Below are 19,751 nucleotides of genomic sequence, written 5' to 3'. Positions count from 1 at the left end.
ATGGAGTGGGCACATAGGCAAAGTGTTTCTCACAATTTACATGTAGACATGTCTCTATGCAAATAGAGTGCCCATTTGAGATAGTGCTGGCGCTATAAGTATGATGGCACTGACTGCATTACTGAGAGAGCTGCACAAGTGTCTGCAGCCCCTTCTGTAATACTACAGTGCACCGGGGGTGCAGAAATGGGCGCGCACACGCTCCTCGCGTCCCCAGGGCACTGTATGTTATACAGCCTCAGGTGTTTCCCAGCTACCCTCTATGACGAGTGCGTCCCCCCTGTGACCTGCCTCACTTTGTCAAAGTGATTTTATTTATTTATTTATTTCGCGATTTGTATAGCGCCTGGTGACCCAAGGGCATCCCCGCGCTGTAAGAAGGTTGTTATCCATTGAGGGAAGGGAAGGGAGGAGGGACATTTATTTCGGGAATAGGTGCGTTTTCAGTTTTTTGCGAAAAACCAGGTAACTGGATTCCAGTCTGAGGGTGCGTGGGAGGGAGTTCCATCTCGTGGCCGCTTAAACCGAGAATCGTCGTCCTCCTGTGCGTGTCCTTTTGAATTTGGGGATGTTGGCTAAGTGCTCATTCTCCGAACGGAGGGATCTGGATGCTTTGTAGGGGGTGACCAAGCTGCTGAGGATCAAAGGGCCAGATCCGTTGATCAGTTTGTGTGTCGTTTTTCCACGCCTTTCTGGCTCCTCGGTCAGTGGTGCCCTTCTAAAGACACCCATGCTCTTCCACTGTACCCAGTGGTTTCAGTGTCTCACCACTCCTCCCCTCTGCCAAGTACTGCTCTCTCCTGCCCCCCCGGGGTTCCTCTGGTGTCACAAGCGACCCAGTGCAGCTTCTCTCCCAGTGCTCCGCCTGTGCCTACGGCTGCTTCTACCACATCTTGGGCCCACTGTCCCTTCGTGTCACCACTGCACTCTTGTGCCAGGTGCAGTTATTCTCCTCTCCCATCCTTTCTTCTTTTTTAATCATACATATATTAACAGAATATCTATGACACCTCTGCATGTTATCCAACCTTACTGAGCATATGGTTTTCTTTTGAACAAGCGTAAAATTAATTTGATTTTAGAAATCTTGGGATACTAGTGTACAGTTGAAGGTACCCAGCCAAAACGTGACTATTTGTCACTTATGGAATCATTAGTATCCTCTACCATTCCTGTGGTTGATGGAACCACTCTAGATAGTGCTCAACACTCCTGAACACCAACAAGTAGTTGCCGACTGTGCCAACAGTATGAGCAAACCATGGCTCACTTGGTTTGCATATGCCACTGTTTAGCACAGGCACGCCGCACTTTACTAAAACCATTGTTTCTAAAATATGGAACATGTACATGCCAAGATGCGATGGAACTTCTCTTTAACTTGGACATTCCAACGGAACTGGCAAGATTTGCGAAATTTGCACACAAGGTGAAAGAACTTTTAGCTAATGCCTCGCACATTGCACTTTAATTGAATTCCTCACGGCTAAAGCACCGAATACGTACCTGCACAGTCATCATGGAAACTTTTCTAGGTCCCACAAAGATGAGCGAAAGTCTGCACTTCAATGAAAAAACCCTAAATCATCGCCTAATCAGGGATTGTAACTAATTCAAGGCATTGACATCTGACTATTTACACGGTTTTACTTATTTTAGCGTCAAATGTAATATTTTAAATCTATTTTATTCATGTGGTATTTATTATTGGTTGAATAGATACCGACCATAACTGAATTAATTAAGTGCTGGAATATCTCCGCTGGTTCGCCATTGTAACAATTTTAATTAATTGAAACAATAACATTTATCAATTTATCAACTAACCAGACAACCACCCTTGCTTAGAAAGATCTCTGAGAAAGCGATCACCACTTGATTGCCAAAATGAATCAAAGACAACTCCTTTCTGACTACCAGTCAGGCTTCAAAAGAGACTGCAGCACTGAGACACCACCTTTCCAAGGTATCCATGACCCCATTATCATGACAGAAAACAACAAACTGCACTTTCTGGATATGTTTGGTCGCTCAGCGAGCTTCAACACTCTCAACCTCAAACATCAGACCCTATTCAACCCCTTGAAGACAGTCATGAGAACCATCACTCTATTAGCCTCCTCATTCCTCTCCAAATTTCAACTCGTACAGAGGAGGCTGGCAAATCCAAGCAATGATCAGTGAGATGCAGGGTATCACATGGTTCCATCTTTTCACCTTAGGTGGTTACTCTCTTTATGGAACCTGTAGGATCCTCCTGCCAGCCATTTAATGAAGATTTTAACTGAAGGAGGGCATTTTTCCAGCCTCCTGGAAGCAACCCTTCTCAGTGCTGCTATTGAAGAAGCTGAACGCTGATCCAGCAGTACTAAGTAATTTTTGTCCAATCTCACTTCTCCCAGCACCAGCTGAGATGCTGGAGAAGCTAGCCCAGCGACAGCTAGCAGATTTCATCGAGACAAACGGCCTCCTACATGCCACTCAATCAGGCTTTTGTTCTGGATATAGTACGGAAACAGCATTGATTGAAGTGGCCGAGTCAGTGAGGATGTCTGTTGATAGTGGCACCTCTGCTATGCTACTGTTGTTAGACCGGTCGGCAGCATTCGACACAGTCTCACACTCAATTTTGCAGGATAGACTTCATCAGGCCAGTATTCAAGGAACGGCTCTTGCCTGGATCCAATCGTATCTTGAGGATCGTGCACAACAGGTGTTCTTGCTCCCTGTTCATTCTACACAAAATCTGTTCGTATGGGGAGTGCCTCAAGGCTCGGCTCCGAGTCCGCTGTTTTTTTAATTTATACTTGGCACCTTTGTCAGCGCTCATCGTAGAAAGTGGGGTGGAAATGGTTTCCTACCCTGACGATACCCAACTGGTGTTCTTTTTCAAAGAACACTCCGCTGACGCCTTTCGTAACCTTAAGGAATGCCTGGCAAATCTCTCCAGCTGGATGAATAATAACTGCCTGAAATTAAATGCAAATAAGAAGGAGGTGCTGCTGTTTGGTGAACTACCCCCTCCTGCAGCTTGCCTCTGGTGGCCCACTGAGATGCGTCCTCCGCCGATTCCAACAGAGTCAGCCAAAAACCTTAGTATTAAGTGGGATACGGATTATCATTTTGTGCCCAAATACGTCCGATATCGTCAACATGCGTGGGAAGCTACGTTACATTAGACAATTTCTCCACCTGCTCCATGAGGAGAGCCGCAGCAGAATAGTCCATGCGTTAGTGACTTCCCAGTTGGACTATGCCAACAGCTTGTATTTGGGGCTACCTGCCTATCTAATACATAGATTAGATGGTTCAAAACGCCGCAGCTAGCTTAATTCGCCAAGTCCCTTTTTGGCAGCAAATATTCCCCCATCTGAAACACTTAAATTCAATTCTCCTGGCTACTGGGAGCCAATGTAAGACATTGATCTTGGCCTTTCGAGCAAGGGATGACAGAGGTCCTGACTACCTTAAGCACCAGCTCAGGCCACATCAACAGGAATGGTTGCTGAGATCTAACCACCAGCAGCTGCTTTGCGTCTCTCAATACGCTAAAGAATGCCAGGTGGTAGATCCTTCTTGGTGAGGACCACAAGACTGTGGAACGCTCTACCAGCATACTTGCACCAACTTGACTCGGAACTCGAGTTCAGGAAGGCCTTAAAAACGTTGCTTTTCAAGCAGGGATTATGCATATATCAGCTGTATGCTCGCTGCTGTAGTCTGTGCAGAGCCGGGAAACCTCTGTTTGAGGTTGCTGTGCGCTTTAGAAATGCTTTATTTTTATTATTCGCTATCAACATACCAACAAACCTCAACTATTTAAATGTCTCCTCAAATGTTGACAAACTTAACACAAGAGTCAATGAATATCCACAGCATACTTCCACATTTAAAATCACCAGCAACAACTCCAAAAAGCGAACAAATCCAGAACTAGTCTCCAACAACAAACTGGAGGAAAATACTCTCCAATTCACCCAACACAAAAAGAAATGGACAGGCTTGTGTCAACTTTCTTGTGAAAAACGAAACCTTTTCCCCTCAACAAAGCTGGCTTCCTTGCCACTGACCAAGTCCTGTTCCTTTTGCATCCAGTAACACTAGACACACACATGGCCCCAATGAAGTTTGTTCTGTAAGCTGCTGCCCACCTCATTAAACTTCACTTTAACCAGGCAAGAAAATGCAGTGGCCATTCAGCTTCCAAACCTGCGTCAAAGTAGTAACCACATTCTTCACAGCCTCATTTTAAGAGGCCAACACAACTCAAGAAACCATGACATCGACAAATTGGAAATCAATAAAAATAAAAAAAAGACTGCCCAGGAAAAAGCCTTTCTGAAAGTATGCACCAAGAATTAAGAGCGACTTAGGCTCACTTGTCCTCTTCTGAAGATAGCTGAAACATCTCTTCAGAAGGCATCTTCATTACCAGTGCAGGACCTCAAGCTCCTCCATGCCTGAAACCAAAAATCCTCTCCCCAAGTCTACGTGGCCCTGAATCACCCACCACTGCTCCCACCTATAGCTCTCTGCTGCTTGCCTTACTTGTTTGTGCGTAACACTTTCCATCACATACACTAGGTACATTTTGCCAATGTTTTCACAGACGCAGCTACGGTAAAATATCCTTAATATAAAAATGTTAATAGCAATGGTCTGCATCTTTCGACTGTAGGTGTATCATGAGTATGCAAACATATAATCTTGGTTTCCGTATGGTTTTCGCCTTCTAGGATTTAGATTCACCACTGAACTTGCAAATGACTAAGTTATTTGAAAATGTTTGTTTTAAAGAATACTTTTGTATGATATTTTTGCAACTTGTGATGAGCTTATCTGAGGATTTGGACCAATAAAGAATAAAGCGTTAAAAACCTCTGTGATTAAGCACACAGGAGTGAATATGAAGTACAGTGAACAAACAAATACAAAGTTCAAGAAACAAGTAGAGTCGCAGACAGAGTGCCTCCAGTGCATTTTAATCATGAAACATGATCGCCTTTGGGCCAGAATTTCTTTTCCCAGCCCGCAGGAACAAGTTATAAATAAATTAACAATTAAACTTAAATAAAGTGCGTTAACTCAACTGAGCAATCTAAAACGGGAACTCTAAGACAATGATGTAAGACTTAAGCGCCCAGCACACATCCTCAAAAGGGTTCAGGTCTCCAGTGTAGGAAAAATAAATAACTCTGGGTGGTGACTAGGAATGTTCCCTTCTCCATAGGCATGCTACCCATAAAGCTTCAGCAGGAATCGAAAGGCTTTCCAGAGTTACAGACACCGCACCATGCATGGGCTAGTGCAGGTTGTTCAGGACTTAGTGCTTTAACATGCAATTTAGGCACTTCTTTTAATTAAGTGGCTTTGTTGTGAAATGCCTATTGGATACCAGGAAGTGGGGCAGTGAACATTGTACAGCTTCCCTGCAATTACACAATCAGGAATGTATTAAGAAAGGTTGGACTAACGTGGCACGAGACATACCACAAAACCGCTTGCTTTTCAAGGAGGATCTGGCATTCAAGTGACATACAGGTTTTCCATTGGCAGCATGCCCAACACACAAACTACACCCAATGGCATTTCAAGATAAGTCAACTGTGGGTGCAGACTGTAAACATAGGGCACTGGGCCAAACTATCCCAAACTTCTGCACAGACCTACTTCAACAGTGGTAGGTGCCTGGCTATAAATGATTTATAATAATCAGAACAATTTAAACACACAGTGGCTCTCTCAATTCAACCCAGAACATTAGGATGCAATCCTGTGGGTGTCTGGATAAATAAATGTTATCATTACCCCATCATTGCACAGCTACATGTAACTGTCCAATGGTAGCCTGACCTTCTGAGAACATCCCTAATGCAGCCCTGTGTGAAGGCCAGAAGTAATGGAGCAATGGGAAGAATGAATGAGCAGCTGTATGGGGGGCTCATTGCCTGTTCAGCTGTTTAGCTTACCACTGAAACGCAGTTTCCCACCACAGCCGCAAAAAACACTACTAACATATGTGAGAAAATATATTAAAGTACCACAGAATATAGTCGATTTGTAAACTTCCGGAAAAATAAAATCACAGAACTTCTAAAAGATTAGGCAGACATACAGGGCGCAACCAAGGCTACCTGTGGTCCATGACGGAGTCATTCACAATGGGTAGGGTGGCCATGCTACTGATATGTCAAAGCCTAATGTGTGCTTCTACACCAAGACCTCAACTTCATGTACTTCAACCCTAATGCACAAGGTGGGAAGAGAACATATCGGCATTTAAAAAAACAAAAGAACATTTAACATTAAAAAGAAAAACTCATTAGAAACACTTCTGTAAACTCTTGTAAAATTATGAGAGAGAGAAACACACTCAAGAATGTGGATGAGGAACAACAGTAAAGATGCTAGTTTATCTCAGGGTAGAATTGACTGTCAACCCAAAAACCTTGCTAGTGCTTAGAGATTCCACACAGCCGACTGGCGGAGTTCTTCCAGTGTCTGTGGCAAGGCAGGTTTTCAGTCCACTCACAGGGGGCTTCCTGAAGCGGGAACTTTTCTTCGAGCTAAACCTAAATATGACTATACCAAGCGCTCTCCACACCCTAACATAGCATGTGCCTCAGAGGTATAGTTATCGATGGCTCAGGCGAAGATTTCCCCAAAACCAAGCACAACATAGGGACTGTTAAACCAGTTCCGAACATAACATTTTATGATGTGGCAGTAAAGACTCTTGTTTCATCCTGTCCTACAATACCCAATGAGGGTAGCATGAAATCAGAATTGGATTGGCAAAATAGCATGCAAGTCGCCTTCGTGGCAGAAACCCTCTGAAGCTCGCTAGTGGTGCGAGCGGCTTGTAACCAGTATGAATGGGCATTTGTTCCCTGAACACACAAACTGCGGCAGAGAAAGGTAGGGATTAAAAGCGGACAACCCTAAATGGAAGGTTCCACAGTTTGCGCCTCTGTCCTCCGCTCAATCCACCACTCTCAAAACACAATGTTGGGTGCTGGAAATCATTAGTGCAACATTAAAACATAAGAGAAGAGTGTCCAGAAATCTTGAATGCTGCCCAGACATCAGCAGAATCGAGGAGGCCTGGAGTGGAGACTGCACAAGCAAAGGGAGCTGGCAGGAGCACCACCATCAGGCCCTGCCTTAGTGGAGGGCATGAAGCAGCCCCTGTATGACACAGGCCCATGAGGTCTGCGTGCAAAAAACATCCCCTGGGAAGGGATTTGATGAGTGCTGCCCTGCTTCATGCCAAGGGGGAAAGGGCAGAAACACTCTTCATGACCCTACTCCAAGTCTCTACTCATGGCTGATAATAGCCCACATTTCTGAACAGCATCATACCCAGGAATCAAGGGACCATGTGATCACACACCCTTTTCGATTTCATTGTGCTCTGGTCAATCAAAAACGAAGACTTCAGCAACAAATGTGACAAATCTGCAAAAATACAGCCCTACCTGCCTGCTCCACACTGTCGTGCCTTTGCAAGCACTGAGAGTATTTAGAAGAACATTCATCACATACGTTTGGTCCTTATTGTAAACACGTGTTCTAGATCCATGCACCCACACCCACTGGCAGAACCTTCTGCAGCCATGTCTAAATATTATGGCATTAGTTGTGGGGCTTTGTACCAGCAAGAGCAAGGAGAGGAAACTTAAAATTGCTTTGAAAAATAAAAGCAAAATGTTAAAACATGAAGAGGAATGATGGTTTGTCCCATCGCGCTTCAGTGTGTACCTTAGGGAGCTACATCAATGCCTAAAACAAATCTGTACAGCAGCTGGCGGCAGGCGCAGTCCAGTCTTGCAATCACTACAACTATACAGGATAGTGGACAAGGAGGGCTTGTCCTTGGCATCTTCTGGACGTCCCATGTATCGAGACCACCGCAGAAAGAGGAAACATCTGGACGTAAGATGCTACTTCACTGGCTCCACTACCAGCACCTTGCACTCCCTCTTGGCGATCTTATCCAGTGACAACACAGCCCTTTCCGGGGGCAGGTAGAGGGGGCGTCCAACAGGTGACCCCACGGGAGGCGTGATGGCTCGCCGCTCCATCACACTGCCAGTCCTACGAAGAGAGAGAAAAAAGTTGAGCAAGATAGAGAAGTGCAGTAATGCGTGCCCTTGTTTTGATGTAGGCCTTTAATATTTAGAATGGTCTTACATCTTAGTTCTGATACAATCTTTGTACAGCATAGATTCTTACTTTGTCAGTTAACCTGCGCCTGGCGAGTGGAGCATCACATTTCATCTGGCTTAAAGGTTTCTCTATCTCTCTATTATTAAAACCATAGTACCGAATTGAAGGGGCAGAGTTTGGACCGATCTTCAAAGCCATTCAGGGCTAGAAGGAAATGGCTCCAATAATCTCTGTGATGATCCTCCCAGGCTACCCGGCCCTAGAGGTGACAGGCTCGGTTCTCACTGCCAGTACCTAAAACCACACAGAGCTATAGGAGATAAGCTCTGCATCTCTGTCAATTCCCCCAAAGAATACAGTCCCAAATGCAACACCCTCTTTATCCTTCTGTTAGTCACTCACGTCACTCTCAGTATTTGAGGGGGGGGGGGGGGGGGGGGGGGGAGGGAGCTGTACCCAAGTCCCAACTTGCCAACCACACTCTACAGGTAACCGGCTCAGCATCTGTGTCAGTCTCGGACAAATTCGGTCCTAGAAGTGACTGACTATGTACCCTGTGCCAATTTCTAGCCCTCGAGGGGAAAGTCTCCACTCTCTCCAGAAATATTCTGTGGCACAATCAGCCCCGAGGAAAGAGACTATGTAACCTGTGCCAATGTCCAAGACGGTCTATAATTATTCTCTCACTGCGTGTAAGAGACATCTCACTCATAGTATTGCATTTTATATAGCATTTTCCTGACTAGCGAGGACTAAACAGTTTTTGCTGTAGTCCAATTGCATTATTTATATAGTGCTTGAGACTCCTCATGAGGTCATAAAGCGTTTGGATTTGCACCTGGTTATGGATTCCATGGTGAAAAGGGTGTTCCATGTGGCCTGTCTAGGACATCTTAAGTGTGATGCATGAGAATTGACAGCGTGGTGGAGTCCAGATGCTTTGAATGTCGCTTTGCATATTTTGGTGTGTTGAGGTGTGTGTTAAGAATAGACGCAGTCTCACACGCAGGTACTTACCATCTTTAGGGATGAAAAGTATTATATGCTGATATCTCCGTAGATTCCAACATCTGGGAATCTATGCAAAATTGGCTTCGGGAGAGATGCCTCGAGTGGAACATAATAAAAGCGTATTCCATGCAGATGCAGACCATTGGAGGGCACTGCCCTTAATGACCTTGGGAATGGCGGCTATGTTTAAGATGGTCACCCTCCCAAAGTTTCTATACGCCCTATAAAATACTTACTATAAGATCCCTGATGAGTTATTCATTAAAATAGACAACAAATTCAGGGATTTGCTATGGAATAAGAGCATCACAGAGTGACCCTCAAGACACTGCAGCAAAATCAGTACAATGGAGATACTGCTCTTCCTGATATCAGACCCTTTTTTAGGGCGTCCCATCTGATTGCCTTAAATGATTGGGGCTACATGTCTGGAGATCCTCCCCACCTATGCACTAGAAAAGGCCAAATTTCAAAGCGTCCCTTCCAGCATTATCTTTATGGGGGAGAGGGACGGGACAATTCTTACCAATGACTCGGGTGGCGTTTGAGACATGGTTCAAAATGAACAAGTATATAGGATGGGCACGTAGAGTTACTCGGGAGACCCTGTTATGATTTGAACGCGCTTCAAGGAACTGGGAAAACTTTGGGGTTTGAAGTAGGAGATCTCATTGAGGAAGGGGGGTCTTGTATCCTTCCAATTGCTTCAGAAGGACTATCAACTCCATGGTACACAACGATTCAAATATCTACCGCTTAGACATGCATGGGCGTCGACACAGACCTCCCTGAACATGCATATCTAAAAGTGCAGGCTCTTAATGGGAGAGAGAATGGAAAACACGGTCTCCTCTTAATAATAATGTACCAGACACCTTGAAGAAGTTGAGGGCTAAATGGGAAACTAAGGTGGGTGAGTTAGACGATTTGGATTGGAAGGCAGCCTTGATGCACCCGAAAGAAGAGGCGATTAAATCTAGACTGAAGCACATCCAATTCAAAATCCTCCATTGGGTATATTTTGACCGATCATGCTTACACAGAATTGGGAGAGTGGTGTCCCTGGAATGTCTGAGGTGTAGAGGGCCAAGGGGGGATTTCTGTCAAACCCTGCGGACACGCCCAGCCATACAAACATATTGGATAAAGATAGTACCTGAGCTGGGTAAAGTGGTAGAAGCAACACTACCTGCTGAACTCAAATATGTCCTTCTTGCTATACCCACTGATGTGGATGTCCCACAGGCGAAGTTACTCCCTGTAACTTGGGATTTGTGTTGGCAAGATGTGAGTGTGCGGTGTGTCATGTTGGGTGTTGTGTTTGCGGTGTAGTGTTCATATGTGGTGGGGATGTTGCAAGTGGGAAGCGGAATGATGAGTGCTTAGTTTTACCGACATTTCAACCAGAGGATTTGGACATCAGGAGAACTGGGACAGCTTCCTCCAAGAGAAATTTCATAACCAGTTTAATATGCCTGGAAACACTCCACATAGTGAATCACAAGCTTAGATTTCCTGTAACGCTGAAACATTGCACCATTTCTTGTACATTTTTAGGTCTGGTACTAGCCAAGACATTTTGTTTTTAATAAAACTACAAATCCTTCTTATATAAAAAAAGACTTTCTATTGCTGCTCTTCTTTCATTGGTCTGCGGTAGTGTCATTCAGATTTTGCTTCCACCTATCAAAGTATACAGCACGGGGCGAAGGTTCAGCCCACATCAGCCACTGGTTTACCGGACTATTAGTGACAGCATTCTGTTATTACACAATGTGCACATCCCCACAATAAGTAATCCCATTCAGTATCAGGTACTACTGGAGCAATGCGTGGTTTATGTTGAAAAACAAAACTGGCTTTTAGACATTGCTTCCTTTACTTAGGTGGGGACTAGCAACTTCCCCAACTCTGCTACCGGGCCCACTTGTGTGTCACTTGTCTTCAGGCAAAAATATTCACAAATAAAATAAGGAATGGCAAAGCAAATAGGTGAGCAGCCAACATAAGACCTATTGGGTATGCCAACATTTGTTACTTTGTGTGCCAACTGTCAGAACTTATCGTCATATTGTGTAAAAAGCATTTTAGCATAAGGGACATGTTTGGTAATTTTCTTCAATAATGTAATTACTTCACCATTGTTTCTTTCTGTGGGAAGCCTGGGCAAACTACCCCGTTGTAAGGGAACTGATAAAATAATGGTCTTAAAAATCTCTGCAAGTGCTACGTATGTCGGCACAATAGGCCAGTAACACTAGAACCACGAGAGCAGTATTTCAATTACTTTATTAGTGGAGGGTTAAAATAAATCGACTGTCAGAAGCTACCTCTTACAATTGACATTAGAAAATAACTCCTGCACACTAAATCAGCAGCAAGTAAGTCCATACGCCCAGCTGTAGCATGCAAAACAGTACCTGCAATCAATTTTGTGAAGGCAGGACTAACAAAGTTCTGGTTTTGCTCTTGGGGAGGCAGCTTGCCTCTTCTCCCCCAACGCCCATCTAGACCACTGTCACAGCAGGAGTCTCCAAGCTTTTTAGAAATAAGATCTACTTATGTTTACAAACAAAATCATCCCAACCTAATAATATTATTTGTGTTTCTCACATCAGACAAGCCTGCGTTAGTGGTTACTGTATGCAAGATTACCAGCCATGATCACTTCAGTGTGGGATTGCCAGCAGTCGTGTAAAAATAGGCTTTGCCAACTTGAAATACTTCTACAAGGATAATACAAAACAGCGATACCTGCAATGCTCCTGGTACCCAGGCAATAATGTTAATAACAACTCTCCCAATGCTGCACGATTTAACATTCAAATATCAGCTTTAAATATATTTCAGATGTTACGGATTTTGGAAATACACACATTTTCATCTCGAATACACACTTTTTTATTTTGGTATGCATATACTAATTCAACCAAGCAAAAGCTTCTAATTTAGTAGGCTGGGCTGTACACAGAAGAGCTACTCACGGGTAGCTGTAGTGCTACCAGTAGCACACGAGCTACTCCTTGAAGAAGCCTGTGCTAAACAGACTTCTCAGTACTTACAGCTCTGGTGACGTCATGCTAGGTCACCCCTTTGAAAAATAACTGACTCTCTGCTTCAGGGGGCTCGACAGTACGAGAACAGATATGCTCTGTTCCTCTCAATGTGACTGTGGGTACCAGGGGGGATATGCTGCTTGTCAGAGGGGGCTGTATAAGAGGCAGGTCATACCCCTTATGTTATAGTTTGACTGGGGATTCCAAGAGAAGTCACAGCCCCTACCTCATGAGGTGACTGCGCGACGGCTGTTGGTGCGAAAAGGACTGTGAGCGCCCCAGGTTGGCTTGGTTCCTCTCCACTAGATCACGCATGGCTGGGCTGCTTGGACTGCTTTTGCGTGACACGGGCCGAGCATCTGGTGGCGGATTGGAGACGCTGGCTGTAAACTGGAGTTTAAGCTTCATGTGCTGACTGAGCTAGTTGACCAAGAAAGAATAGAATGCAGATAAACGGGCCAGTGAACCAAAGCAAAACAATTGAAGGCAGTCTTTAAAAAAAACAAGGAAAAAACCCAGAAAAAACAGAAAACCATCAATCAACCCTTACCTCAAACAGCCCGGTTCGCAGGATCTGAAAGCCTACACTGAAGGTGCGCGAGCTCCCTTTTCTGCAGTAGCCGAGGTTGTTTAGTGGAGTGTGGCACACAACGGAATCCAGAGCAGCCTGCATGGCCCGTTTCTCCTCCTCCGACAGCTTTTTGCCTAACAAAAGATGGAAACGGGGAAATTAAAATTACGTGAAAAAAACAAAGTTATTAACCTGTGACAGTACTTTTGAAGCTTAGCTATTTCCTAGATTCACACGCGGTGTACAGAGCCGGTAAAAGTAAGCTTTTATTAATGATGCAAATTAAATATTTAGATCTGCATTTTAAATTCTATGGTACTACAGTGGCCCAGCAAGTGCTGAACTGAAAAATGGAATTAACTCAATTTTTTGCAAATTATCTAACTGTAGTTTTAAACTCTAGTTTATGCAGAGCACGAGCACATCCGGAGAGCTTTCCTAAGATTTGTATATCTCAATGGCTCGACCAAGATTCATAAATAGCAATTCGCAAACTTCGTTCATTGCACCTAATGGGACTAAGTGCTTTGCCGCCTAGAAAGTGTGACGCACTTTTAATTTCATGAAACGTGTTTGACGGAAGACCCTGGTATGTGTGGAACAGGCGATCCAAGGAACGGGATAGATGACATCAGCTGAGCGACTAAAGGTATTTAATGCACTTAAACTTCATTATATGTACAGTCTGACTATATGTTAAATACAAACAGGCCTCCTATGAAGCCTGCATTAGGATCAATGCATACCTTTTACAACTGAATGAACACGGATTCATTTATTTGGAAAACACCCCCAGCAGAGGTTTACCAAGGGTTAAATCATTTCATCACTGCAGCCACCGCAAGCAGATTACCAAGGGAATTGATTTTACACTGTTTTACTTACTTTCTCTGCAACTTAGTTCTCAAACTACACCGCGTTGGAGACAGGACACCCATTTCTGGGTAGCTTTTGTGTTCTACAAATACCAGTATTACAACAAACTTTGTATGCAAAGGACAATCATAGATTTGTAACTTAGTTCATACAAGTAGGACTGGGTCACTTAACCTCATACCGGATTTACAGCAGAGAAAGTGAGAGCCCCTCCTGTATTACACCACAGCACCAAACTACATAGAAAGGGGACTGTCCTAGCTGCTGTTGGGAAGCAGTTTGCTGTAGTCGGTAAAGGTTCCCCAAAGAACCACACTGGTGCTAGATGTGCACTGTTCTGCCATTTAATGGGTGGAGTCGGAAAAGTAATTAGAACAGAGTTTTTTGGCATGAACTGTAGGCAGAGTATGAATTTAACGATGGTGGCGTCTACCTCCAGCTTAAACTATCCTACAATATATACATCATCTCCACATTTCTGATCCCCTGTTGGCTTGTTGTGAGGAGTAGAATTTAAAAGTGATTCATTACAGCATTTTGCAACATTGTTCTTGACTGGAGAGGCCCAAGGATGTCCTGTGAATGTCAAAATGTTGCAAGGAGCAAAACTGGAGTTACAGAGAAGAACTTTCCTTTTGCAGCGTGAAATGATTATAGATTTACATTCTGTGAATGATTAGAGTGCGGTGTTCCATCTAGGGTCGGGGAACTGAAGCAGAAGAAGTAGCAAACTGGTGTTTAATATGGTCTGTAATATTACGGTTTACTTGTCTTGCTCGAAAATCCACACTGTAATGATTGTGTGAACAAATGACTAGGTAGCACACATTGTTTTCTCCTGGAAAGTACTTAGGATTTGACAGTACCCAGTCCTGAATCCCATATTGCCAAATGGTTTGAGCAAGCCATGATCATAGAACAAACTTCACCCCCTACCAACTGTGGTACAACAGTGTTCTGGTGTTGTGTCTGTGAATCCTGGAACAACCCGAATCTACAAGCGAGCACTAGAACACCATCATAGAAAGCCCCACTATCTGCTGCTCTAGGACATGGACAGGTTCTGTCCGAGACCACAGATCTTGGACTGTGCTTAGAATGATAATAATAGGAACACATTTTGTGGTGTCCACCATTGCAGACTCTTTGCCATCTTCTGCTACACTCGATTACTCCAGAACGTGAGACCATGCACTCATGAGCCTCTCCTGAAGCGCATTCATGCACAGAGGTGAGTGCAATATTAGGTGAGTGCAGGCTGCCGTTATTTCTAGACTGTTGTCTCTTTTAGAGCCTGTGACATTTGGGAAAAGGGGAATTGTGTTTATTTTGTATTTAATTGCTCTTTATTGAAATTGTTACATGTTAAAAACACAAAACTCACAGATACCATCGCAGGTGCAACACAAACAGGGCAAGCCTGGCTTCGTACCATAGCTCGACGAAGGGGAATTGTGTTTATTAATGGCAGTAGTATCTCGCTTTTGAGGAACCACCAGTTCCAGTCTTGATATCCTTCCCGCAGATATTATTCTATCACCTGGAGATCAGAGATGATTTCTGCATGCGGGCTGAGAAGTCCAGCAGGTACAAAACTTAAATGATGTGGTTAGTGCTTCTGATGCATTGCTCTGACCTGCACCAACAAATCGTCCATGTGAAGGCACACATGCATCGTCTGATGTTGAAGATGTGCTGCAACAACCAACCAACATTTTGTGATCACCCCTGGTGCTGAGGTTATTTTGAATGGAAGTAAAAGGAATGGATGTTTGCCACCTACCTCAAGATTGTGATGCGTCTGGTACATTGGGATGTGGACGTACAAACTTTACATAAGTACGTGGAGAGAATTTCCCAAAATGCTAGGACATGTTGCAAAAGTGCCATCTTTCATTTTTTGTCAATATGTAGCTATTCAGTGGATCTTCTAGTGCACTCCCTAACTTTGCTCATGTATTGGTACTTCCTCTGTGGCAACGTTCGCAGAAGTATCACTTCTAAGTCTAGCAAGGAAGGCATGTGATCTGGTCAAAATGTCTCTTCTCCATATTGTGGCTGCTAGGTTTAGTGGAAAACTGAATCTATTATCCATTGTGAACAACCTGCAGACTATATTGATCCAATGTTATCTCTTTCCAGAGCTCTGTGAAGAGCCTCAGATGTTTTCCACAAGGGTGCGATTGTCACAGGGAATTAAGGAGTTTAACAACTGGAGCTTTTGGCTTCTTCCATAAATTTAAAATGACTACCAGAGTCATGTAGTTCATGCGTTTCCTATCTATTGCTGGCTGTTCTATGTGGCGAAAATGGATGTAGTGGATACCTCTGGTTGATGAAGCGTGGCCTGCCCTGCAGTCTGTATTGTGATATCTGTCCCCTGAAAAAAGTGTCTCTTTACAGGAAGGAACCCACAGCTTTAGCGGTTTCAATGTAATTTGTACTCGGTTTCAGTAGTTCAACAATTCTGCAGCTAGAAGAATCCATCAGAAATGCCTTCACCCTCAGGGTTCAACCTTGAAATGTGCAACCATGAGCAATGTTGCAGGACTACACACACGGATAGCGGTCTGCTATCAGTATCCACTGCATCTAATGTTCTTTAATATGAATCAAGTGCCAGCTTCCACACGTGGATAACTGACGCCTTCTGTTTTCACATTCATCAGGCAAGTGCTGTATCAGTGCCTCAAAGGCATCCCATTGCCGAGGAGCAAAGTGCTTAAGCAATGCTTTGGAATGGAACACATCTGTCACAATCTGTGACTCACTTGGCAGCAGTGGCAAATACGGGCCTTTGCGCTATAATTCACAATGTTTCTAAAAGGAAGACTAGATTCCCCTGCACCAATACAGTGAAAAAGTGATGCAAGAGAAGTTTTAGAAGAAAGGAATACTTGTAAAACAGCTGTTCAAGTGCCCATCTCTGCGTCACCCAGATGTTGCTCTCCACGATCCCAAGTTCAAAAGTCTCTTCCTGATGTCACAGGAGGGCACACAACATTGTGATATTGATACTATGGGTCCTTCCACCGATCACCACCACAAGCATTTTTCAAAAGTAATAAAATGGTAGCAATTAAAAAAATCTAAGTGAAACTGTTTAGAAATAACACAGATGAGAGGCTAATTAAGTAGCCCATAGTTACAATCTCAAAAAAATGCTTGAATAATTCCTTTACTTCTAGAATAACATTGCTCTGAGAATAGTTGCTAGTTTTCAATCCCTGAAGAAGTTTCTGCTGAGTCCAAAAATGATCTACTCAGACACAAAAGCCTGGCTATACTAGGCCCTCCTGATAGGGAAAAGGAAAAAAAAAAAAAAAAAAAAGAACTTCACAATTGGTCCTTCTCATTATTTCTTCATACATTACCAAGAGTCGGTTGTGATAATCCAAATTTGTTTCCTTAGCAGAGGGACTTCGTTTTCCATCCAGGATAGAAGAAAATCAAATGTATTTTTGCCAACACTAAGCAACAAACAGGTTTACTTTGTTTCTTTTTGTGTGTAGAACGAAAGGGAACTGTGTCAACTTTGACTGCTGTCTGCATACATAGATAATAGATATATACATAGATTAGATTATATATATTAGTCTAGCTTCTTTACATAGATATTAATATTTAGATTCAGTTCATCCAAAAAACGATGACAGAGAATTGTGTTGTTACGAGCGCTGTAATGTGTAGGTTGTGATTTTAGCTGCATGTTGCTTGTACTCCTGGGCATATTTTGTTTGTAATACAGTGAGCAACAAATTGCCTGGAGAGGTTTTGCATTTAGTCACAGATTGAAATCTATATGGTATAGGCACATTTTTGAAATATTTCTAAATTACAGCAGAATTCCGATTGCATAGGAAGAAACGGTCCTTTTTGTAGTGTTAGGATACCATGTACCTCAAGGTTTGAGGAGATGTAATTGTTAGTTGTTAATGATAGCAATACCTGCACCTCTTCTGTGTCAGATGTCTTCCTAGTAAAACATCCAGGAGGCATGTGCAGTATAAATCCCCCTACATTTTTTGTAAAATCATTCGGCTCAACATACAGTATCAGGACTGTTATCTCCTTCCCACCTGAGATTCTCCTTTGTCATTCCCTCTGGTCAATGTACTCCTTACGTTAGCTTGATGTACATGTTCTAGGGTTCTCTGACCAGATCTCTTCTTTAACACGGGAAACCCCCCACCCATGCTCCATCGTGCTCACCTGCTCCTGCATTCTCCGGAGTCCACACGAGCCGCACAGCCAGGAAGTCCTGCAGGTCATTCAGCAATGTATAGGTCACGTTGAAGCGTTTATGCACTTCCACAGGAGACTCGCACGAGGCAGTCATGACGAAGCGAGGGCGGTCCAAGCGAATGTTTGGCAACCTATGGAAGAGCAAACGAAAATGAGCATTGTACATGAATAGCTTCGCATAGCCGTACAGACACATGCACACAGTGAGATCAAATGTTATTGCACTAGTGAGAGTTCAGCCCCTTATTAACACGCCAAAAGCGGTCCAGGAAGTTTCTAACTGCTAAAAAAACTTCAGAGGCACCTTGGTAACCATACACCTGCTATACAGACCCCAGAGGCACCTTAGTAACCATACACCTGCTATACAGACCCAAGAGGCACCTTAGTAACCATACACCTGCTATACAGACCCAAGAGGCACCTTAGTAACCATACACCTGCTATACAGACCCAAGAGGCACCTTGGTAACCATACACCTGCTATACAGACCCAAGAGGCTGTGCAGACAGAATTTAACTACCTGAACTCGAAAGCTGCTCAGTGAGAAGCCATCTCCTCAAACACAGAAGCTATTACAAATTGAGAAGCTGTGAAGTAAGGATCCTGCTTGGATATCTTTCAGTAATTGGCAGCTCCCATTTAAACAACCCAAAGCAATGCTGCGGTGGTAGGTACTACTGCTTAAACAGGCTAGGCAATGCCAGCCCTAACTCAATAGCTGTAGCTCCCTGGTCCTGCTCAACAAACATGCAGAAGAAGCTATCACAGGAGGACACAGGCCTTAGGAGCTGCCACTAAAGGACCATTCACATTTTCAGATACTCAGTGGCAATCCCACCCTTCACAGTGAACCCAAACCCTGCATGGTGGTCTCCTGAACCCCTGCACAGACCAATAGAGCTACTCATCAATGATACTAGTAACTGTATAGCGCCCACACATTTCTTAGTAATAGATCAAGCACATGTACAGGCTACTAGGAGCTCAATCTTAAAGGTTAGAAATTAAGAAGAATAAAAACAGGGTTGAATTTTAATTAGATGGTCACGTTAGTGTTTTATGTGTTTCCGACGAAATGCATACTTGGTTAAAACGAATTTGTTTGATCAAACCCCTTTTGACTGGTTTTTCTTTAACAATGGTTTTACCCAATAAGACAAAAAACGGAGGGTTAAGGGTGGAGACAAAGTTAAGTCAATGCTAGAGTCAGTGTTAGGATCAAAACAGAGTACAGTTTGGCATTCACTAGTTTTGCGGTTAAGGTCAGAGCACGTTTAGGTCAGATTTAGTATCTGGGTTAATGTTAGGCTTAGGACCAGGTATGAAGTCAATGGCAGGGTTCTAGGCGGAAGTCAGTATCACGGAGCTATGTATCGAATGAGTTAGGAGTCAGGGTTATAATTTATGGTGAAAAAGTAGTATTTTCAAATTTACATTTTCTAGCCAATAGGAATATACATTTTTATAGCATGTTTGAGATTATGCTTCCAAACTACAATTGTTTTAAACTGTAATCTACGATCTTGTTTTGATCTTTCGTATTTTTAAATATGAAGCTACTTCTTCGTTGTGGCCACAGAAGCTGCTAAGTGATGGCTCCGAATGGTCTTACAAACACAACAAGCATCGGCTACGCCTATAGGTCTCAGCTTTGGGACAACTTGGCTTTGTCAATCATAGGGTGAGACCTATCGCACAAGAAATTGCAAGGCGTCCACTACTGTGTTGGCGACGTCTGTGGGCAACAAACGAGCTGGCGGAGTACAGAGCAGAATTACAAGAGGTACTCAGCCTATCTGGGGCAGGGAAGCTTCCTTTG

The 19,751-nt window shown here is 43.6% G+C and overlaps 1 protein-coding gene across 1 annotated transcript in view; it reads right to left on the bottom strand.

Moving 5' to 3' along the window:
• Nucleotides 1–4,966: 4,966 nt before the first annotated feature.
• The window catches only part of TRAPPC14 (trafficking protein particle complex subunit 14), an 81,157-nt gene continuing 66,372 nt past the window's right edge, over nucleotides 4,967–19,751 (bottom strand). The window contains exons 8-11 of the mRNA XM_085637536.1: nucleotides 17,896–18,059; nucleotides 12,787–12,941; nucleotides 12,463–12,656; nucleotides 4,967–8,097 (exon numbers count right to left, since the gene is read on the bottom strand). Coding sequence (XP_085493662.1) covers nucleotides 7,944–8,097; nucleotides 12,463–12,656; nucleotides 12,787–12,941; nucleotides 17,896–18,059 — 667 coding nt within the window. The 3' untranslated portion in view covers nucleotides 4,967–7,943. The remainder of the gene's footprint in view (nucleotides 8,098–12,462; nucleotides 12,657–12,786; nucleotides 12,942–17,895; nucleotides 18,060–19,751) is intronic.

The sequence above is a fragment of the Triturus cristatus genome, chromosome 12, assembly GCF_964204655.1.
Source record: "Triturus cristatus chromosome 12, aTriCri1.1, whole genome shotgun sequence".
NCBI lineage: Eukaryota > Metazoa > Chordata > Amphibia > Caudata > Salamandridae > Triturus > Triturus cristatus.
The sequence above is the reverse complement of the archived record's forward strand: the minus strand, read 5'-3'. Positions and strand labels throughout refer to the sequence as shown.